Source organism: Bos indicus x Bos taurus, chromosome 10 (assembly GCF_003369695.1).
Source record: "Bos indicus x Bos taurus breed Angus x Brahman F1 hybrid chromosome 10, Bos_hybrid_MaternalHap_v2.0, whole genome shotgun sequence".
Classification (NCBI taxonomy): Eukaryota; Metazoa; Chordata; class Mammalia; order Artiodactyla; family Bovidae; genus Bos; species Bos indicus x Bos taurus.
Genome location: NC_040085.1, coordinates 102,752,889 through 102,777,883, shown reverse-complemented (window position 1 = coordinate 102,777,883; position 24,995 = coordinate 102,752,889). Strand labels below are relative to the sequence as shown.

Sequence of the window (24,995 nt, the reverse complement as noted above, 5' to 3'; positions counted from 1 at the left end):
ACCTGCCTTGCAATGCGAGGGACACCGGTTCGATCCCTGGTTGCAAAAGCACCACAGCTGATGAGCCCGAGCCCTACAGCCCACAAAGGGCGACTACTGAAGCCCTCGCGCCTGAGCCTGGAGTCTGTGCTCCTCAACAGAGGAAGCCCTGCAGTGAGAAGCCCACACAACTGGAGGGTGGCCCACCCGTCGCAGCCGGAGGAGGCCCCTGCATGGCCATAACGAGCCAGCACAGCCAAAAATAAACTTTAAAAGAGAGAAAATGTTAAAGGAAAAAGGGGTTTATAAAACTGTAAATATTGTCCTGTTTCCCACTAATTCCCTTTTTCTTTAGCAAATAGTTAAAATATTAATTGTACCAACATCAACATGTAATGGGTTTAGAATTAAAATTTTGATATTTTCAAAATTCCTCAGTTAGTATCTAATGAGATATAGATAGATATTATCCCCATAAACAAAAAGTTCTTTAGGGTTTCTAATAATTTATAAGATGGTAAAGGATTCTAGGTTCAAAAAGTTTAAGAACCACTTGCTTAAGAGAGACCACTAATGAATTCACAAGACAAAATGTAAAAATTCACTCCCAATAAATGGGGAGAAAATTTGACCTGGAAGGGAAAGCTGCCAAGTGGCAGTCAAAGGGTACAGAGTTTCTTTAGGGGAGGATATAAGTGGTTTAAAATTAACTGTGGTAATGACTGCATAACTCTGTGCATATATTAAAGCCTACTGAATTGGGCGAGTTTTACGCCATGTAAATCATATCTCCATAATGTTACACTATATGTATCTATCATATAATCCAACAATATCAATCTTAGTTATTCACCCAGGTTTAACATAAACAAATGTCCACACAAGGATTCAAAACAGAAACATTCACAGCAACTTCGTTCACAACAGCCAAAACCCAGAAATATCTCAAGTGGCTAACAAGTCACGGTATGTGGTGCGTGCGTGCCAAGTCACTTCAGTCGTGTCCGTCGCTTTGCGATCCTATGGACGGCAGCCGGCCAGGGTCCCCTGTCCACGGGATTCTCCAGGCAAGAACACCGGAGTGGGTTGCCATGCCCTCCTCCAGGGGATCTTCCCGACCCAGGGACTGAACTTGCAGAATGTCTACTGCATTAGCAGGAAGGCTCTTTACCACTAGCACCACCTGGGAAGTCCTGTGGTACGTGGTATACTCACACAATAGAATAGTGTTTGGGGCACAGGAGAGAGAAGGGGTCAATTACAGATACATGCAGGAACACAAATGAATCTAAAAACTTTACGATGAATGAAGGAAGCAAGACATGTTATATGCACAGTAACTTTAGGGAAGACTTATACAATCTATAATAACAGAAGATCAATGGTTGTCTAGGATGATGCTGAGATGGTCTGCAATACTCCAAGGATACTTTTTAGTCATGGGTGTATAATTCTGTTAAAATTCATGAAAACATATAATTTAAATCAGTGTGTCTTACTATGTTTCATTATACCCCATAAAATTAATTGTTAAAAAGTCAACAGAGATAAAGTACAATTCTTTTTTTTTTTTTAAGGTAGAATCCTAAAGATAACTAGTTCATCAAAAAGAAGGCAAGATGAAACAGAGTAAAAAATAACAAATGGGATAAATACAGAATAAATTACAGGATGGGAAACTAAAGCGTCTGCCTACAGTGCGGGAGACCCGGGTTCGATCCCTGGGTCAGGAAGATCCCCTGGAGAAGGAAATGGCACCCCACTCCAGTATTCGTGCCTGGAAAATCCCATGGACGGAGGAGATTGGTTGGCTACTGTCCATGGGGTCACAAAGAGTCGGACACGACTGAGCGACTTCACTATCACTCACTATTAATAACTACATTAAATGTAAACAGACTAAACAAGCCAATTTAAATACAAACACATAGGGTGGGGAAAGGTGTATCAGGCAAATGATAAGAAAGAAAGCTGTGTGGTTTTATCAATATCAGGCCAAGTAAATCTCAAGGCAAACAGTAGCACCAGAGATAAGAGACATTTCACAGTGGTGGAAACTTACACCCAACACTCACAAACGTGTACGCCCCTAACAAGAGAGCTTCACAACACACGCAGTGAGAGCTGACAGAACGGAAGGTGGAGAGTTCATAATTAAGAGACGGAGACTTAAAAGAAGACACAGAGTATTTGAATACTATCAAACTATCTGATTAACTGATATTTACAGAACTGTACTAATCAATTCCAGAATGTGCATATTTTTTTCAAACACATGGGACATTTACCAAAATAGTCCATATGTTAAAAAATATCAAAAGACACCAAAGAAGTGAAGTCATACAGTATATGTTCTTAGGTCACAATAATATTAAATTAGATATAAACAATTAAAAGACATCTAATAAATGCCCAAATATCTGATCTGACAACTAAATAACGTATTTCTAAATAATCCATGAACCAAAAGGTAATAAAAATACAGTCAGAATGTATGGGAAAGCAGTATTTTGAAACTGCATAGCTGTAAGTATTTGAATTAGAAAAAAACTGAAGTGTAGTATTACTGATCTAAGCAAGGGGCTGGGAAACTACAGTACAAACGCCAAGCCTAACACATTGTTTTTGTATGACCAGCAAACCAAAAGTAGTTTTTATATTTTAATATGGTGGTAGGGGGAGGTGGGAATCAAACAAATGACACTATTTTATGACTCATGAAAATTGCATGAAAATCAAATATCAACAACCAAAGTCATACTCATTCATTTATGCATTATCTACAATGGGAGAGTCGAGTAGTAACTGCAATTTCAGACAAGACAGTCTGCAAAGACTTAAATATTACTTATCTGAAATATTTACAGAAAAAGTTTACTAATTCCTAATCTAAGTTCTCGCTTGTATAAGCTGGAAAAGTAAGAGTAAACCAAACATAAAGTAGAAAGAAATATTAAAAATAACAAGTAGAAATCAAATAGACAGTGGAAAGAAAAGAGAAAATGTACAAAGGCAGATGTTGGTTCTTTGAAAAAGTAATAGAACTGATAAAGCTCCAGTTGCAAAGGGATCAAAACAAAAATAAATTGTTCACATCAGGAGTGAAAAGAAGAACATCATTATAGATCCTACAGAGACTATTAGGTTAATAGAGAAATACTGCAAAGACTTTATATCTAATAACTTGACAACTTCAACGAATAGACAAATTCCCTGGAAAACACGTATGACCAAAATTCAAACAGAAATAGAGAAGCTAAAGAAGTTCATATGTATTAAAGAAATCAAATTTATAGTAAAAAGTTATCACACAAAGAAATCCAAGTCACATTCCAAAAATCCCTCTCCAGAATTCACCACTGAATTCTACTAATAATTTAAGGTTGAGATAATACTCCGTCACTACAAGCTCTTTCAGAAACAGAGAAGCAGACGGACAGTTCCTGGGTCATGATCTGATGCATAACTCTGACCCTCAGAATCTCAAAAGTATTACAAATCAAAACTACAGACCAAACCCTCATGAGCACAGACACAAAACATCTTTAAGAACAACAACAAAACACGGCAGCAAACTGTATCCAGCCATACAAGTTTAATTTTCAGTTAAAAAAATTCATGTCCTACTCCACATTAAAAGAGCAAAATCTGGAGAACATCTCAATCCAATATAATAAAATCTTACAGCAAACTAGGAACAGAAGGGAACTTCCTCAAACAGACAGAAGATAACTATGACAGACATACATACCTAATGTAAACAAACTCTCTTCCCCTAAGACCAGTAACAAGACAAATGTTTGCTTTTACCACTTCGACTAAATGTCCTAGAGGTCCTAACCAATGCAATAATGAAGAAAAAGAAATACAAGGTCTAGAAATCAGAAAAGGAAATCATATCTGGTATATAATATGATTATATATGTATAAAACCCTATGAAATCTTAAAGACTAGAATGATTAAGTAAACCTAGCAATTTTACACAGTATCCCAGTCAACACAGAAAAATTAATTATATTTATATATATTACAACAAACAAAGTAAAAACTTTAAATGTATTATATCATTTAAAACAGCACCATAAAACATCAAATACCTGAGAACAGAACTAATTAGTATGTGTAACACCCTCACATTAGCACAAAAAAATTAAAAACACTTATATTAACACTGAGATTTATCATGATCACGAACTGGCAGACTCAATACAGCTAAGACGTACAGTCTCACCAAATGATATATACATGTGATACAGTATTATAATCCCAGTAGGTTTTCTTTGGAGAAATAGACAAGCTAATTCTAAAACTGACATGTAAGTATAAGGGATCTAAAGTAGTGTTTAAAATGCTATCTTTTATCTCAGTATCTTAAATACAGTGGTGTTGTCTTTTTCAAAATTTGGGTAGGGGTTGGCAGCTAGTGTTTATTGAGTATCAGGTACTTTACAACCATCATTTGGTATTTTACAGATTAAAAAAAAACTTAGGCTCAATGAATTTAGACAACTTACAATGTTAATTATAACAATAATGACTATAATAAATAGCTTGTCCAAGATTAGAAAAATTAAAAGCAAGTATCACAGTCAATCACCCGTCGCTGGGCACTGCTGTGTGCCCCGTGTCATTCTCAGCGCTTCCAGTTAACACGCTCTTACAAACACTTAAGCTTTCAAACCACATGACGTTGTTACTAGCATCTCTGTATTACAGGAGAGGAAACTGAGAGTTAAATAACTCAGTTAAATAAGCACAGGAGAGTTAAATAACTCGGCCAGGGTTACACAGCTTTCACCAGCAACACTGGCACTGAAACTGATGCGCCTGGTTTCAGACCCTGAGCCCGTGACTGCTGTGCACGACTGCCTCTCCAACAAGGGACAAGCTGGGATCTAACCCAGGTACAATTCGACTGTCTCAAAGCAGTCACATGGTATCTTCATAGCATGACCTACTTTATGTAAGGACTGAAAATTTTCTTGATGAAAGAAACAAAGAATTGAGTCTTTCTATGCTCCTGACTTGGTCATTTATTTATATTCTATCAAAGTTGAAGCTTATTTTGTCTAGGAAAAACCTTTACCCTAGTATTTTTTCATGAATCATCATCCTCTGTCTTCAGTTTTTCTGACTGGGTGACAGACTACTCTTATTTCTACAAGGGTCTTTTTTAAATCCAAGTTAGTTAGAAAATTTCTTATGCAGCCACTGGCTTCTTTGGTTCCTTTTCTTTCTCTTCTTTTGAACTTTTAAAAGTATATGGTTAAAATGGAACTTTATAGACAGGTCTTGCTTTCTCTTTTGAGCTGTCTTCTTTCTCAGGTGTCTGATATTGCTCTCATGCTTGTCTTATGACTCTGGCTTTTTGAAACTTGGTCTCTGAATATCAACTAGGCTTTCTGCTCTTCTTTACTGTTATGATTTCTAGTTTGAAGTAACAGTTGAAACTGGACATGGAACAACACATTGGTTCCAAATAGGAAAAGGAGTACATCAAGGCTGTAGATTGTTACCCTGCTTATTTAACTTATATGCAGAGCACATCATGAGAAACACTGGGCTGGAAGAAGCACAAGTTGGAATCAAGGTTGCCAGGAGAAATATCAATAACCTCAGATATGCAGATGACACCACTCTATGGCAGAAAGTGAAGAGGAACTAAAAAGCCTCTTGATGAAAGTGAAAGAGGAGAGTGAAAAAGTTGGCTTAAAGCTCAACATTCAGAAAACTAAGATCATGGCATCCAGTCCCATCACTTCATGGCAAACAGATGGGGAAACAGTGGAAACAGTGGCTGACTTTATTTCTGGGGGCTCCAAAATCACTACAGATGGTGACTGCAGCTGTGAAATTAAAAGATGCTTACTCCTTGGAAGGAAAGTTATGACCAACCTAGACAGCATATTAAAAAGCAGAGACATTACTTTGCCAACAAAGGTCCGTCTAGTCAAGCTTATGGTTTTTCCAGTAGTCGTGTATGGATGTGAGAGTTGGACTATAAAGAAAGCTGAGTGCCAAAGAATTGATGCTTTTGAACTGTTGTGTTGGAGAAGACTCTTGGGAGTCCCTTGGACTGCAAGAGATCTAACCAGTCCATTCTAAAGGAGATCAGTCCTGGGTGTTCATTGAAGGACTGATGTTGAAGTTGAAACTCCAATACTTTGGCCACCTGATGCAAGGAGCTGACTCATTTGAAAAGACCCTGATGCTTGGAAAGACTGAAGGCAGGAGGAGAAGGGCACGGCAAAGGATGAGATGGTTGGATGGCATCACCGACTCAATGGACATGAGTCTGGGTAAATTCCGGGAGTTGGTGATGGACAGGGAGGCCTGGCGTGCTGCAGTCCATGGCGTCGTAAAGAGTCGGACACAACTGAGCGACTGAACTGAACTCAACTTCTAGTTTCAACGGCTGCTGGTATTCTTTCCAGTTTAGTATCACTGATCCATTTTTATTAACATTTTGCTAATAAGTTTTAATCTGTATTCTAGCTCTAACTTGATATAAAGGTCATTAGAATACTTAGATAATTTAATAAACATATATTGTTCATTTAAGAGGTGTGTATTAGTGTACTATTAACATAAATACATAGTAAAACCTATTATTAAGAATAATGCATTATTAAGAAGATGGTTTAATAACAATTTAGATAAGAAAGAATTAACAATTAGAAGCCAGTATAAGCTTCCCAGGTGGCTCACTGGTAAAAAGTCTCCCTGCCAATGCAAGAGGTGCAGGTTCAATCCCAAGGTTGGGATGATCCCACGTAAAAGGAAATGGCAACCTGCTCCAGTATTCCTGCCGGGAAATCCCAGGGACACAAAGTCTGGCGGGCTACAGTCCATGGGGTTGCAAAGAGTCAACACAACTTAGCAAATAAGCAACACAACAGCATAACATCATTAGGATAATAAATGACAAAATCATCTTTTAATTTACTTCTAACAAAAGGACAGTAGACAGGAAAAGAAACAGTATACTCTGATTTCAGTAAGGCATTCAAATCCTAATTATCACAATAATCTTACTGAATATAAGAATGAAATCTGGGATGAATTAAATGAATTTATAGCTGTGGTGAAAACCTTGCTCAAAAATATTAATTAATGAATAAGATATTAGCTTGCAAACAGGTTTTTATTGGCCTAATCCACTAATGGATAGGCATTAATAACAAAATTTTAGTTTTTTGCTTAAAAAAAAATAACCGACAACCCTGAATAAACATTAACTGACATGGGCAAAAATCTGCTGACCAACAAAGAACGAAAACTACTAAATGAAAAAAAAAAAAAAAAGAAAGCATGACTAACATGAACAGAAGTCAGAAGACACAGGGAAGAAAAAAAACCCAAAAACCTATTTTCATTTCTGGTTGTTACCTTTCAGGAACAAGGTAACCAAGAAAAAGCTGACCAAGATGCTAACCTATTATCATATAATGCCATATAATGAAAACTAGAACTATTTAGCCAGGACGGTGACTGAGTGTTTGCACTTGCACAAGGAGAAAAAGAACATGTGAGGCAAGGAAAGGGTAGGTATACTTTCTTCAAGATGAGGAAGAACTTCACAATATTCAGAGCTGTTCAGAGAATGAACTTGACACAGTGATGTTCTCATCAACAGGGCTAAGGACAACCCAACAGAAACTTAAAGATTCAAGAATTCTTGTTTCTGGAAGGAATTTCATCTTTTTTATACAATAATACTACAATATTTATAGGCCTATGTAAATTAACTCATAGAAACTTTTAAAAATTATACTTAAAATTAGCAAAAGAAATCCATCATTACGAAAAAATAACACTTTACTTTTCTACCAAAGTGACAAATTTACACTATAAGCAACTTATTATATATAATAATCCGAAGTAAGAACACAACAGTAGTCAACAGTGATAATAAAATCAACGAAAAATGAATGATAACACTATTATTTACAGAGTACATTAGAACTTCTCAAACTGCTTTTCCACCTGTTTGCCATCTAATCTGAAAACAACTCTGAGGCAGACAAGGCAGTTAGTATGAGTCCCATTTTACTGTCTTCTTGAGGCTAAGAGGGGAAAATGACTTTCCTCAGAATTCAAGTTGGTCCACAGGAGGAAGTATGAATCTAGAGCTCATGCCTCCTGGTTAGTGCCCCTTCTTTCTTTCTTTTGCCACATGGCCAGTGGGGTCTTAGTTCCCTGACCAGAAACTGAATCCAGGCCCACGGCAGTGGGAGTGCCAAGTCTTGACCATGGACCCCCAGGGAATTCCCCATTCTTTCTTTAATAACTTTGTTCTCCCTTCAATGAATACGACATTTTCATTGTACAACGGTTAGAATTCAGATAAATCATCTTCCTAATTAGACAACGTATCAATATTAACAAGAAACTTTAACTTATGTTTGAAATGAATAAAAAAGAAATAACTCAAATAAATGACTAAGAAAAAATTTCTTTTACTTCCCAAAATACTAAGCTGAAAAAACAGAAGGCTAACAGGATCAGTTAAGTAGAATACTGTTTTCTTGACCAACCATTAAATATTTTACATGTAAATACTCAACACCAAAATGGAGACACACTTCGTTAAATGGGGCTCTAGCAATATTAGATTTCTCATCTTCATAAGCTTAAAGAACACAATCTAAGTTTCCTTTTTAATGATATAATTATCAGGTAAAACCATTACCTTGGGTGTGCTTCCTTTAATGAATTTTTTAATTGAAGACAACAAGCCGGTTTCATTCTTCGGTGGTTTTTCTCCTCCTGAAGGCAGGCTGTCATCAACTTCTGAGTATTTCCTCTTTGCTCTGGCAGTGCGTTGTGTTTGGATTTGATTTGATTGCTGAGAAGCCTTCCGTGTTCTCAGCCTCATCTTTTATGGGTGCCACATGTAAAACTATAAAAGAAAAATAATCAGGTTATTAAAATTAAGCCTAGTGTACCCACGTGTGCCCAGTTTACCTAGGTTTGTAGAATCTTAGTTTCCCTGATGGGGATCAAAACCAGGCCCTCAGCACGGACAGTGCAGAGTCCTAACCTCTAGAGCACCAGAGAATTCCCAAGAAACTAACTTTTTAACTGAAAGGCATAGTGCTTTGAATTTTATTACATTCTCCCAAATAACCTTCCCACAACTTCTGAAATATTACACCCTGTGATCTAATAGAGTGTGCACGTCCCTTTCAGAATACTGTAGTGCCTCCATCCTTGCTGACACTATCATTCATTTAATCACTCATTAGTTCAACAAGTATTTACTGGGTAAGTAAGTACCTGGTAAAACAAGAGAGAGAAGGTTTTTACCCTCAGGAGATCACAATGTAGTGGAAAAAACCCTTAAGTCATTGAATGAATTAGTTCCAAGAACACAATTCTAATAATCAACAAGTACAAAAGTGTGGCAAGATTGAGTCAATCATTTTACAGGATTTGATCTTACCACATGTGTCGATCCTTTAAAAACCAAACTCATCTGGCTCAAGCTGCCGGAGTAGAAGGATGGTGCTCATCTTCTGCGAGAGCACAAAACTCCAACTAGCCGCTGAACAACCAAGGACAGGAGGACACTGGAACCCACCAGAAAAAGACACCCCACGTCCAAAGACAAAGAAGCAGCCTCAGTGAGATGACGGGAGGGGCACAATCACAATAAAATCAAATCCCATGCCCACCGGCTGGGTGACCCACAAACTGGAGAACAGTAATACCAAAGAAGTTCTCCCACTGTTGTAAAGGTTCTGAACCCCACGTCAGGCTTCCCAGCCTGGGGATCCGACAAAGGGACTGAGAATCCCCAGGGAATCTGGCCTTGAAGGCCAGCAGGATTTGTTTACAGGACTTCCACAGGACTGGGGGAAACAGAAGCTGCAGTCTTGGAGGGCACAAACACTCCTGCACACACCAAGACCCAGAGGAAAGGAGCAGGACCCCACAGGAGACAGAGCAGAGACACCAACTGGCATTGAAGAGTCTCCTGTGGGTGTGGAGGTCGGCAGGGGCTCAGCACAGAGATGGGGTGCTGGCGGCAGCAGGTGGGGCAGGCCCCCTCGGCATAAACCCTCTTGGAAGTCCCCATTAACCCTACCACAGAGCCTGTAGAACCCAGGGCCAAACGACTACCAGGGAGGGAGTGAAACCCCACCCATCGGCAGATAACTGGGTTAAAGTTTTACTGAGCAAGGCCCTGCCCACCAGAGCAAGACCCAGTTTTTCCCACCACCAGTTCCTGCCTCTGCATCTTCTCCATTAGAAGAAGTAAGAACCACAGTCCCACAGTGGCTTAAACAGAAACCACATTATCGAAATTTAATTAGGAAGAAAAAGCAGAAAGTTATGTCCCAGATGAAAGGACAAGATAAAACCCCAGAAAATCTAAATGAAGTGGAGATATGCAACTTTCCAGAAAAAGAATTCAGAATAATCATAGTGAAGATGATCCAGGATCTTGGGAAAACAATGGAGAAGATGCAAGAAATATTTACCAAAGACCAGCAAGAACCAAAGAACAGAAGTGAACAGTACCCTAGAAGGAACAGGATAACTGAGGCAGAAGAACAGGTAAATGACTGCAGGACAGAAAAGTGGAAACCACCGCCACACAACATAATATAGGAAGAAGGCGGCAAAAAAAGAAGACAGCCTAACAGACCTCTAGAACAACGTTCAACACAACAACATTCACATCACAGGGTCCCAGAAGGAGGAGAGAGAGAGAAAGGACCTGAGAAAACACCTAAAGAGATAATAGCTAAAAACTTCCCTAACATGGGAAAGGAAATAGTCAACCAAGTTCAGGAAGCACAGAGTCCCAGGCAGGATAAACCCAAGAAGAAACACAACAAGATGCATAATAACCAAACTGACAAAAGTTAAAGACAGAGATAAAATACTAAAAATAACAATGGAAAAACGACAAATAACATACAAGGGAACTCCCATGAGGCTATTAGCTGATTTTTCAACAGTAACTCTACAAGCCAGAAGGGAATGGCATGATATATTTAAAGTGATGAAAGGGAAGAACCTATAGCCAAGAATACTCTACCCAGCAAGACTCAGATTTGATGGAGAAATCAAAAGCTTTCCAGTCAAGCAAAAGCTAAGAGAATTCAGCACCATCAAACCACCTTTATAGCAAACGCTAAAGGAACGTCTCTAGACAGGAAACAAGCGAAGGAAAAGACCTACCTACAGAAAATAAACCCAAAACAATTAAGAAAACTGTAATAGGATCAAATAAACCAACCAAAAGACAGAGGCTGGCTGGGAGATGAAAACATGTGCATGCATGCACTTCCACTCACCACGTCACTCTGCTTGACCCCTCCCCCCATTGTTTGTAATTATTTTATACTGTTAATCATGTTCCCATTATGGCTTGCAATTGTAATTTTTATTTTTTGTCAGGCTGTTGATTGTGAAAACTGACAAATATCTTTTACTATCGTGATTATGTAACTATTACTCACTTAATACTACTGCATCATGATTGGTCAACAGAACAATGATAGAACTCTGTATCATCCAGAACTACTATTTAATAGAAACACCTGTAATCACTTTTTAAAATCCAGATGCATATCAGAATTATCTTGACATTTTTTGAAAAATACAAATGCCCAAGTATTGATTTTTTCCTCCAGAGCTCCGGACATGCTTCTAACGAGCAGCCGTGTTTAAAGCACCTGGACTATATGATGATCTTTGATCTGGCCTGTTTCCCTTTCCCTATTTCATACTCAGTGTTCCCATTTCGGAGAAGGCAATGGCACCCCACTCCAGTACTCTTGCCTGGAAAATCCCATGGACGGAGGAGCCTGGTAGGCTGCAGTCCATGGGGTCGCTAAGAGTCGGACACGACTAAGTGACTTCACTTTCACTTTTCACTTTCATGCACTGGAGAAGGAAATGGCAACCCACTCCAGTGCTCTTGCCGGGAGAATCCCAGGGACGGGGGAGCCTGGTGGGCTGCCGTCTATGGGGCTGCACAGAGTCAGACACGACTGAAGCGACTTAGCAGCAGCAGCAGTTCCCATTTCACTTAGTTTATGTTTTCCAATTTTTCCATCTCTTTTTTTTTTTTTGATGTTCCTTCTCAACCTTTATCAAGCATAGTAGAAAAGCTTTGCACAGATATATATAAATAGTATATACAACACATGTATTTTAGAAACTTACGAATTTTTGCCTAACTAAAACTTTATGACATTTTGATTCCACTTGTTTGATTTAGTATGAATAGAATGCTAAACTTCTAATTTAAAAAAAAAACAGATATGCATCAAGCAACAAAGGTTTATTGTACACCACAGGGAACTACAGTCAGTATCTTGTGAAGTGAAGTAAAAGTCGCTCAGTCGTGTCTGACTCTTTGTGACCCAATGGACTATACAGTCCATGGAATTCTCCAGGCCAGAATACTGGCTTGGGTAGCCTTTCCCTTCTCCGGGGGATCTTCCCAACCCAGAGATCGAACCCAGGTCTCCTGCACTGCAGACTGATTCTTTACCAGCTGATCCACAACGGAAGCCCAAGAATACTGGAGTGCGTAGCCTATCCCTTCTCCAGCAGATCTTCCTGACCCAGGAATTGAACTGGGGTCTCCTGCATTGCAGGCAGATTCTTTACCAACTTATCAGGAAGCCAACCTTTCAAAATCTCAGGTTATCTCCATTTGCACTTGCAATTCCTAGCCCCTTTCAGTGTTTTTCAGATGGCTATCACTGCTTCAGCGGCAAATCCGAACGGAAAACATCCAGGCACAGCATTATCCAATAGAACTTTCTGCAACAATGGAAATACTCTGTGTCTGCACTGTCCCATACGGCAGCCACTAGACGTGGGTGGAAACCAAGTGCTTAACATGTAATTAGTGTGACTGAGGAATTGAATTTTTAATTTCACTTAGTTTTTATTAATTTAATTTTAAATAGCCACCTGTGCCTAGTGGCTATCATATTAGAGAGTGCATGTCTAAGGGACGAATCTTGTAACAACTTATAATGGAAAATAATATACATGTGTACCTGAATCACCAGCTGCGCACCGGGAACACTGTGAACCTACTGCGCCAGTGACACGTACAAAGGAAAAAGCTAGCACCACAAAGAAAAGACGAGGGCATCAGTCTGAACTCTCATTTTACTGGTGAGAAAAGTAATGACTGGCAAAGTTGTCCCAAGACTCAGTAGTTGAGAATATTCCCCGAATTAGAATCTGTTAAAGAGACAACTGAGAAAAGAGTGAAAACTACTATACTAAGAATCAAGAGATGTTACTTCTAATCCTACTTCAATCATCACTAAACTATAGCCCCTTAACTATTTTTTCCCCTGTATATTGAATACATTCATCTTGACGCTCAAAATGGAAATGGATTTAGAAAAGGCTGTAAAGTGCAGAGGACATACAACTACTCACAGCAGTGAGCACAGTCCCAGAAAGGTCTGACCTGTTAGGCACGCTAAACTCCTAAAGGTACAGGAATTCTTGGCAAAGAGCAGGGTCTTACAGACAAATGAGGAAGCTGAAGTGATGTCTTTAATAACCCAACACAATGTCCACAGAAGAAGAGTTAGGATGCCTCCCTTTTTTAAAATACAGAAAGTGCACACACGCACACACACAAAATCTATTTCAACCAAAAACCCAAACTCAAAGGCTTCACCAGAAGAGTACTAAAATATCTTTCCATTGTTTTTCATCACCAAATGGTGCTCAGTTTTTAAGCTGTCATCCCCAAATAAAATAAATACTGCCTTTTTTCCTAAAGAGTCAATATGAACTTCTAAGGGATTTACTCAAGGCATGTATTACTAAAAACTCTACAGTGTAAAAAGTTTAATTTTTTGTTCTTCAGCACAGCACTCCTTAGAAAAGGAAAATTCCCATATAGCAAATGCATAGGGGAATTTTTCACAAAGAAAGCTGTTTGTATTTGATTTAAATTTTTAAAAATATTTTCAAAAATATCTATGAATGAACCTATCTTAAGTCCAGAATCATTCAAAGAAAATGAAATTCTGACATCACTGTCGGCCACCATGCTCACTGGTTTCTGTACCGTCTATGGCACAGTATAGCAAAAGCAGCCTAAGACAACATGCAAATGAATGGACACAGTTGTGTACAAAGCAAACAAACAAGTGTTTAGAAGCAGTCAGTCCACGGGCAGTAGTCTGCAGACATGCACTAAGTGACTTTATAACCCAATTAGACTATTCTAAATTTTTCAATAGCAATGGTTCACGCCAGATGAAAAATGGAGTAATATATTTAAAATAAAATAATCAAGGGAAGAACATACAAACCAAAGATTTTATATCCAACAGAAATAACTTGCAAAAATAACGGCTATGGACAAACTATTACCAATGTGTAAGAATTCGGTGAATACTGTGCTCAGGGAATCCTTCCTGAAAAACTTAAATGAGCATTTCAGAAAACCAAATTGACTACAGGTATTCCTTTAGAACCAATGGTGATTGTCAAACATAAAACATATAGCTACAAACAGTTATCATGTAATAGCTATATTCTATATAAATGTAGATTCACTCAACCTTTTACAAGTGAGGGAGAGACTTCCCCGGTAGTTAGGACTTCACACTTCCACTGCAAGGGGCACCGATTTGATCCATGGTAGGGAAACCAGGATCCCACGTGCCACCCAGCACGGCCAAAACAGAAAGAAAGTAGGCAAGAGTGGGGAGAGCACTGCCAAGAAAAAGGTATATAGTGCTTCGGTAGTCATACATATTATCTTCAAATCTTCCAGTACTGGTACTGCTCCTCTGAAACTACTGTGGGAGTAATTTATTAATATTTCCGTTTCTAAGCCCACATCTGTCATCTACCAGGTTCCTGAGAGCCAAGACACGGCATTGAGCAAAACAACAGGGAAGCAGGATGGAGAGCCAGAATACAGCCCCATCAGAGCCTGACCACGACCAGTGAGGACGCCAACAAACCCTGTCCTCAAAAAGCAACAGTACAACTCGACAAACGACAAAAACCACCGTTAGCAGTTCACTTCAGTCGCGCAGTCGTGTCCGACCCTTTGCAACCACATGGACCGCAGCACGCCAGGCCTCCCTGTCCATCACCAACTCCCGCAGTTCACCCAAACTCATGTCCATTGAGTCGGTGATGCCATCCAACAATCTCATCCTCTGTCGTCCCCTTCTCTGCCTGCCTTTAATCCTTCCCAGAATTAGGGTCTTTTCGGATGAGTCAGCTCTTCGCATCAGGTGGCCACAGTATTGGGAGTTTCAGCTTCAATATTAGTCCTTCCAATGAACACCCAGGACTGATCTCCTTTAGGATGGACTGGTTGGATCTCCTTGCAGTCCAAGGGACTCTCAAGAGTCTTCTCCAACACCACAGTTCAAAAGCATCAATTCTTCGGCGGTCAGCTTTCTTCACAGTCCAACTCTCACATCCATACATGACTACTTGGAAAAACCATAGCCCTGACTATATGGACCTTTGTTGGCAAAGTAATGTCTCTGCTTTTTAATATGCTGTCCAGATAGGTCATAATTTTCCTTCCAAGGAGTAACCGTCTTTTAATTTCATGGCTGCAATCACCATCTGCAGTGATTCTGGAGCCAAAAAAAAAAAAAAAAAAAGTCTGTCGCTGTTTCCACTATTTTCCTCATCTATTTGCCATGAAATGATGGGACCAGATGCCATGATCTTAGTTTTCTAAATGTTGAGCTTTAAGCCAACTTTTTCCCTCTCTTCTTTCACTTTCATCAAGAGGCTCTTTAGTTCTTCTTCATTTTCTGCCATAAGGATGGTGTCATCTGCATATCTGACGTTACTGATATCTCTTCCAGCAATCTTGATTCCAGCTTGTGTTTCTTCCAGCCCAGTGTTTCTCATGATGTACTCTGCATTTAAGTTAAATAAGTAGGGTGGCAATATACAGCCTTGACATACTCCTTTTCCTATTTGGAACCAGTCTGTTGTTCCATGTCCAGTTCTAACTGTTGCTTCCTGATCTGCATATAGGTTTCTCAAGAGGCAGGTCAGGTGGTCTGGTAGTCTCATCTCTTTCATTGTTTTCCACAGTTTATTGTGATCCACACAGTCAAAGGCTTTAGCATAGTCAACAAAGCAGAAATAGATGTTTTTCTGGAACTCTCTTCCTTTTTCCATGATCCAGCGGATGTTTGCAATTTGATCTCTGGTTCCTCTGCTTTTCTAAAACCAGCTTGAACATCTGGAAGTCCACAGTTCACATATTATTGAAGCCTGGCTTGGAGAATTTTGAGCATTACTTTACTAGCGTGTGAGATGAGTGCAATTATGCAATAGTTTGAGCATTCTTTGGCATTGCCTTTCTTTGGGATTGGAACGAAAACTGACCTTTTCCAGTCCTGTGGCCATTGCTGTTTTCCAGATTTGCTGGCATATTGAGTGCAGCACTTTCACAGCATCATCTTTCAGGATTTGAAATAGCTCAGCTGGAATTCCATCATCTCCACTAGCTTAGTTCATACTGGTGCTTTCTAAGGCCCACCTGACTTCACATTCCAGGTTGTCTGGCTCTAGGTGAGTGATCACACCATCGTGATTATCTTGGTCGTGAAGATCTTTTTTGTATAGTTCTTCTGTGTATTCTTGCCACTTCTTAGTACCTTCTGCTTCTGTTAGGTCCGTACGATTTCTGCCCTTTACTGAGCCCATCTTTGCATGAAATGTTCCCTTGGTATCCCTAATTTTCTTGAAGAGATCTCTATTCTTTCCCATTTTGTTGTCCTCTATTTCTTTCGATTGATCGCTGAGGAAGGCTTTCTTATCTCTCCTTGCTATTCTTCAAAACTCTGCATTCAAATGACCGTATCCTTCCTTTTCTCTTTTGCTTTTCACTTCTCTCCTTTTCACAGTTATTTGTAAGGCCTCCTCAGACAGCCATTTGGGTTTTGCATTTCTTTTTCTTGGGGATGGTTTTGATCCCTGTCTCCTGTACAGTGTCACCAACCTCAGTCCATAGTTCATCAGGCACTCTATCAGATCTAGTCCCTTAAATCTATTTCTCACTTCCACTGTATAATCACAAGGGATCTGATTCAGATCATACCTGAATGGTCTCGTGGTTTTCCCTACTTCCTTCAATTAAAGTCTGAATTTGGCAATAAGGAGTTCACGATCTGAGCCACAGTCAGCTCCCAGTCTTGATTTTCCTGACTGTATAGAGCTTCTCCATCTTTGGCTTCAAAGAATATAATCAATCTGATTTCAGTGTTGACCATCTGGTGATGTCCATGTGTAGAGTCTTGTTTTGTTGGAAGAAGGTGTTCGCTATGACCAGTGCCTTCTCTTGGCAAAACTCTGTTAGCCTTTGCCCTGCTTCATTCTGTACTCCAAGGCCAAATTTGCCTGTTACTCCAGGTGTTTCTTGATTTCCTACCTTTGCATTCCAGTCCCCCATAATGAAACGGACATCTTTTTTGGGTGTTAGTTCTAGAAGGTCTTGTAAGTCTTCATAAAACCGTTCAACTTCAGCTTCTTCAGCATTACTGTCAGGGCACAGACTTGGATTATCATGATATGGTTTGCCTTGGAAACGAACAGAGATCATTCTGTCATTTTTGAGATTGCATCCAAGTACTGCATTTCGGACTCTTCTGTTGATTACGATGGCTACTCCATTTCTTCTAAGGGATTCTTTCCCACAGTAGTAGACCTGGGGAGTTCATCTTTCAGCGTCCTATCTTTTTGCCTTTTCATACTGTTCATAGCATATCATACTGTTCATACCATATCAGCACTATGGAAATCAACCAAAAGCAAACAACAATCTGAGAGTACTTTAAAAAACATTCAACTATTAGTAAAAACACTGAAGTGTCTGAAAACAAAACAAAACATTGAGAGCCTGTGTCATTCTTGTTCGGGGCTGCTCCATTCTACACCCATCCGCAAGCACCCAAAGTCTGGCAGGCTGAAATGACTGGTAGCTTTGAGGTTACCATAAAAAAAGGCTCACATGATTGAGAGCAGTTGGACAATGACCACATTCTGGTGGTAGCATCAGTGTAAGTGACAATCCTGGTCTAAGTGATAACTTCTGTGGCAGAGCTAGGAGGACCGAGACTTCCCCATCCTTGAGCTCTGGGGCTGCTGGGACAATATTCCTGGCAGAGGCAGCATACACACACAGCAGCAACTACAGAGGCACAAGCTCCCACACTCTCCTGGCCAACTCTGCAGCTGCATGGAAGAACACAGGAGATACAAAGTGAACCGGTGAGAATAAAAGCTTGAAAAGGCCTGCAAAAGGCCTGAACTTTGAATGTGCACCGCACACGAGTCCACAGGTAAGAGACAGAAGCATTACTGCGCAAGATGTTTAGGCATGATATTTGTTCAATCATTAGCTTACCATAAGGCAATGCAGACACCAGGGTGTGCCTTAGTAAAGCTTCAAAATTAAAACAAAAATTAAAACAAAACAAAACAAAACAACACCAACCAACAAACTAAGCAAAGTCATCAGTAGCTATATCCTGCAGGAAGGCATATTCCACAGATTTTGCCTATGGGAATTACAAAACAACCAACCTTCAGGGAAAAAATTCTGAATCCAGAGTGGCTATCTGTTATCTAAGGGACTGGTTTTCAACAAAAAAGTATGAGACATGCAAAGCAACAGGAAAAAAATAACCCAAACTTGGGGGGGAGGGGGAAGCCGTGAATATGTATTATATGCCAGGCTTACAACAATCCAAGGAATGGATAAGTATTTAGTGTATGAAAGACAAAATTCACTCTTGATCCCTTACAAGTTTAAAATATTCTCTATTTCAACTGGACATATTTTTTATCTAAAACATATGTTGTTAGAAGTCTTTAAAAGCACAAAAATACGAAAAGAACTCACATAATTCCTCAGTCCAGAGATGACTGAAATGTGGATATGCATTACTGACTGTTTAAACACATATAAATATTTTAATCAATACAGTTATACTACAGTTATGACCTGACCTATTTCTTCCCCTTTTATACTATTGCTCAGTAGCTCAGTAGTGTACAACTCTTTGCAACCCCATGGAATTTTCCAGACAAGAATACTGGGGTGGGTTGCCATTTCCTCCTCCATTTTATTCTGTTAACTCCCTACTAATATTCTCTGAAAAATCTGAGAACATAATTTTTAATGGCCACATAATATTCCAACATTCAGATAAATGTTCTACAATTTATATGGCCACTGACCTGTCAGAAAATTAAACTGTTCATAATTACTCACTAATATCACTTCAAATGTAATAACCTTATATACAAATTTCAGTCCAAATATCTGATTCTTAATTTCTTAGAAGGGAATTCATTAGGTCAAAAATTGTTAACATTTGGTAGCACTTCTAGAAATACTAGACTTCCCTGGTGGTGCAGATGGTAAAGCATCTGCCTACAATGTGGGAGACCCGGGTTCAATCCCTGGGTCGGGAAGATCCCCTGGAGAAGGGAATGGCAACCCACTCTAGTACTCTTGCCTGGAAAATCTAACAAAGTATTTTTTGGAAAGATGGTTTCAACCAGCAGGATATAAAGAATCTGACTAAATAAACATCAGAATTTATTTTTAATTTTCAAAATGTTGGCTTATTAAAAGTAAAAATATTTTAAATAATCATAACTAATAAAACTAAACATTTTAATTCTATTTATAGGTTACCAACATTTCACATTTTTTAAAATGCCTATGGATGCTCTTTTCTCATTTTTTTCCTAAGAATCTAAAATACTAAGGTTGAAAAAACCTTTGGTTCAACCGTCCCAACCAAAGCAGAAACCTCTTAGGTAGCATTCCTGTCTAAAGGTAATCTAGAATCTGCTAGAATGCTGAAAGAGACAGAGTTTACTGCATAATAATGCAAATACTAAGAATATTAAATGAACTCTAAACAAAAAACCATTTTTAAACTGAGTAAATCCTGCAAATATGTACTGTCACTCTCCTCATTTAATAAATGTCTAAGAATTTAACTCTAGCAATTTGGTTAGCCATAATTTTCCCTGTTTTAAACACAAAGTTTAAAAATTATATTATCGTTTTTAGTTTGCCAATTAAGGCCTAATTTTGAGTTTAGATATTTGCAATATTTTCCCCCAACTCCCCAAAATAACAGAACTGTATTTAATACTTTAAAATAAAGGTTTAAATGTCAATGCTTATCTGAATACAGAAACATAATCCAACCAAATATTACACACAACCAAAGCACTGTGTAAAAACTACTGTGTTAGTTTTCTGGTAGGCTGACTTCGGAAGACCCAACCATCAACCTATTCTTTCCAAACATAAAGTAACTGCTTCAGCTACAGAAAAGGTTAAAGTGATATATAATGAATAGCTGTCCTTTAAAAAGTAGTACTCATTATTTCCATTTCATTTTTTTCATTATTTCCATTTTATGACAGAAAGAAAATAAGATGGAGACAATGGCAAAAGTGTGTTACTCTTCAGATAATTTCAATAAAAATAACCAGCAATGTAAAAACAGTCTATCATTAACAAAAATTTTAATTAATTAAAAAATTATCAAATTTTTCAATTTGCTATATCCTGTTTTATTTTTTACTTCTGCTCTTTTTCTAACAGTTATTCACAATGGGTGATTTTACCGCAAACAAAGGGTTAAGCAGGTTAAGAGAAAGAGGGGTTCTGGGAAAAGATAAGGGAAACTACAGAGGAGGTGCTGACCACAAGACAGTTTTGGGGGAATCAGTGTCTAGGTGAAAAAAAGTAACCTAGGGCCAGTTAAGAAATTGATCTCTTTCTCTAGTGCCAGTTTACCCAGTTTGAACCCTTTCCTTTGGTCCAAACCAAAGAGAAAGCAAGGGAGTTATCCCAAGCAACTTGAGACCTAAGAAGTCCTGGAGTTACAAACTACAGCTTCCAGAAAAGAGAGCTCCCCTGACTAGTAATTGGAGTTTCACCTAAAGATTCATTTTTATGCATTAATAGGGTTCTGCCTATGGAAAGGAAAAAGCTGGGGAAAATGCCACTACCAGCATAACAAAAACTACAGAATTAAACTTTTCTTGAAGAGAGAGAGCTGAGGACCCAGGCCAACCAAACAAAGATACAAGACAAGACAAGCCCTTTCCAGGAGACAGGATATAAGCACTGGCTTACCTGTGGCAGAGCAAGCAGAGAGACAGTGGTGCTATAAAAGCAGGTAAAAAGAATTCATCTCGATTGTTAACACAAACTACTAAACGCGAAGTGCAGGCCAGCACAGGCCTATGGCGCTCCTGGGAGCAGCAGACGCGATGGGAACCCAGGCCCGTCTTCAGGCCCTCCGCCAGAGACCACCAGCAGTGCTCCCCATGGGGGCGCACGAGGCTGGAGAGAGCTGAAGCCTGGAGCAGCCGGGGGCGCCCTACCAGACCCTCCTTCTCTAAGGAACAAACACTGGAAGGCAGGAGGAGGAGCAGCAGGGGCAGTGCCCCACTAGGATGGGGCAGAGTGTAAGCAAAGCCCTCTACTGATCCCTCTGCACGACTGCAGGGGCAGGTCTCGGGCCCGGATCTCAGACCACCTAAGGCAGGTTTTTCCAAACAAGATGTGTAAAGATACAAGGCCCAGTTTGGCATACCAGGGCAACATCACTGAAAGCCCACCAGCTCTGACGCCCAGACATACAGAGCCTATCCAGGACTGAGACTGGATGAGGACAAAGGACTTCCGGACTCCAGCACCGTGTAACAAGCACCAACTGCACTTACCTCTGGGAAAGGGTTAGGGGCGCTTCGATTCCACAGAGCTACAGGCACACAGGGAAAGCCAAAATCCGAGAGTCAATTGGGAAAACTGAGGAACACTTTCTCATACCTCCACTTCTAGCTCAAGCACAAAGTAACACTGGAGAAATCTGAAGCCAACGGTGCACTTGAGGTATCCTATGAAACAACAAAACCAAAACTCAGCCTAATGAAACCCCCTAGACTATGCCACAGGATATGCAACTTTCCAGGTATAAACACTAGTCAGTCTTTACTGTCCTATTTATAATATTCAGAATTCAATAAAATACTGCAGAACACACACTCAAAAAGAAGAAAATACCACCGTCAAAAAGCAATAGAAAATCAATGAAGTTAAAAACAGAAAACTCAGTAAAACCAAAAGTTGGTTGTTGTTTTTTTTTAATCAATAAATTGATAAACCTCTAGCAAGAATGGGGAAAAAAAGAGAGAACACACAAATTACCAATACTGAGAGTAGTTTAGTGAGCACCACGACTACTACAATTTTATGCCACACATTCAGCAATTCAGATGGAATGCTCAAACCTCTAAAAAAAAAAAAGTACCACCAAAGCTCAAAGGTAACCTGATCAGCCCATATTTTAAAAAACTGAAATTGCAGAGAAAGTCTCAAAACAAAAAAAAGTTCCAGACCCAGACGGCTCTGACAGGCTGGGACCCAGGACCCTTTTGCTGTAGTACTGCAAAGCTTGCACCTGGACAAACCTCTCTTCTAGCAACAAAATCACAAAGAAACTCTATGGGACTAAAAATAACTACCTGCCTGAGCAGTTGGGGCGAATTCTGGACAAAAGATACAAAGAGACCAAAAAACCCCAAAAGCCACTTTTGAAGAGCCTGGAACAAAAGCAGGGAGTCGGGAGGAAAGGCAAGGCACTAAACATGCCCTCTGCACTCAACACCGCCTGAGGGGTGGGCAAACCTCCTAAGCCACCCCTCTGGCCCTGGACACACCCCGCACTCACCCCGTACAAGGAACAAGCCCGCTTCCCCACAGGGAGCAAGCCAACAAGGGAACCTGTTCCCTGGTCTCACTCCCATCTGTTGCAGCAGGGCCCCAATAAAGCCTTGCCTGAGTTTCTTACTTGGCCTCTGGCCAATTTCTATCAATTGGGAAAGGTTAAGAACTCTGGTTGACTTCAACTTCACTGAAGAATTCTACCAAAAAATTAAAAAAAAAAAACACAAACAAAAACCCAAACAAACCAATTCCCCCACACTAACCCCAGCAAAACCCAAATCTAATAAACAAAACTCCTCCAGAAAAGAGAAGGGAAGTTTCCAACTTATTTTAAGAGGCCGACATTTCCTCATCATAACCAAAGACCATACATATTAATTGCGCCAAGTACTGCCAGAAATTACCTACATAGTATCTGCAATAATCCAACTTCATTACCTTCACTTAAAAAAGTTCTACACATACATATACAGCCTGATGTTGGTAATTCTACCATTTACATTACAAATTAACTGTCTTCTAAGCACTTTAGAGTTCCGTCACTAAGTTAAATTCTCCATTCTCAGCAATTATGAAATAATACAAGACTGGAAAATAAGCTGTTGTTCAAGGGTAAGTTGTGCCCAACTCTTTGCGACCCCATGGACTGCAACACACCAGGCTTCCCTGTCCTTCACCACATGCCAGAGTTTGCTCAAACTCATGTCCATTGTGTCGATGATGCCATCCAACCATCTCATCCTCTGTCGTCCCCTTCTCCTCCTGCCCTCAACCCTTCTCAGCATCAGGGTCTTTTCCAACGATCCAGCTCTTAGCATCAGCTGGCCAAAGTACTGCAGTTTCAGCATCAGTCCTTTCAACGAATATTCCAGGTTGAGTTCCTTTAGGATTGACTGGTTGATCTCCTTGCTGTCCAGGGGACTCTCAAAAGTCTTCGCCAGCATCACAATTCGAAAGCATCAATTCTTCAGCACTCAGCTTTCTTTATGGTCCAACTCTCAAATCTGTAAATGACTACTGGAAAAACCATAGCTTTGACTATATGGACCTTTTTTGGCAAAGTGATACGCTGTCTAGGTTTGTCATAGCTTTCCTTCCAAAGAGCAAGTGTCTTTGAATTTCATGGCTGCAGTCACCATCCACAGTGATTCCGGAGCCCAAGAAAATAAAGTCTGTCACTGTTTGCATTTTTTCTCCATCTATTTGCCATGAAGTGATGGGACTAGATACCATGATCTTATTTTTTTGAGTGTTGAGTTTCAAGCCAGCTTTTTCACTCTCCTCTTTCAGCCTCATCAAGAGGCTCTTTAGTTCTATTTCACTTTCTGCCATTACAGTAGTATCATCTGCATATCTGAGGTTTTAGATTATTTCTCCCAGTAATCTTGATTCCAGCTTGTGCTTCATCCAGCCCGGAATTTCGTATGATGTACTCTACATATAAGTTAAATAAACAGGGTGACAATATACAGTCTTGTCACACTCCTTTCCCAATTTTGAACTTGGCTGTTGTTCTGTCTGATTCTAGGTGTTACTCTTGACCTGCACATAGGTTTCTCAGAAGACAGACAAGGTGGTCTGGTATCCCATCTCTTTTAAGAGTATTTCAGTCTGTTGTGATCCACGCAGTCAAGTTTTAGCTCAGTCAATGAAGCAGAAGTAGATGTTTTTCTAGAATTCTCTTGCTTTCTCTATGATCCAACAAATGTTGGCAATTTGATTTCTGGTTGCTCTGCCTTTTCTAAATCCAGCTTGTACATCTGGAAGTTCTTGGTTCACAAAGTGCTGAAGCCTAGCTTGAAGGATGTTGAGCACTACCTCGCTAGTATATGAAATGAATGCAAGTATACAGTAATCTGAGCATTCTTTGGCATTGCCTTTCTTCGGGATTGAAACGAGAACTTGACCTTTTCCAATCCCGTGGTCACTGCTCAGTTTTCCAAATTTGCTTACATACTGAATGCAGCACTTACTTTTTAGGATTTTTAAATGAGTAGATCGGGAAAATAAATCTACCACTGAAACAGATAAAATTTAAGTAGATTATATCACAAAACAAATATAGCACGGAGTGGAACAACATTTCAAGCTTAAGGATTCATGACACTGGAGGGAAAAGTATAGAATAGAAAACATTCCCACTTTTCAACATTTGAACCAGATCTCATTTCAGGAATAGAAAAAGTTGATTGTTCGGCAATCTAAAACAAGGCAATTAAGTCTGCTTTCTAAGTATTTGCAGTCTTTGGGGGTGGGGGT

The 24,995-nt window shown here is 39.5% G+C and overlaps 1 protein-coding gene across 3 annotated transcripts in view; it reads right to left on the bottom strand.

Moving 5' to 3' along the window:
- Positions 1–24,995, bottom strand: part of CTDSPL2 (CTD small phosphatase like 2) — a 74,017-nt gene that overhangs the window by 40,260 nt on the left and 8,762 nt on the right. For all 3 annotated transcript variants that reach the window (XM_027552738.1, XM_027552736.1, XM_027552737.1), the window contains exon 2: positions 8,673–8,882. In XM_027552738.1, the coding sequence (XP_027408539.1) occupies positions 8,673–8,858 (186 nt within the window). In that variant the 5' untranslated portion in view covers positions 8,859–8,882. The remainder of the gene's footprint in view (positions 1–8,672; positions 8,883–24,995) is intronic.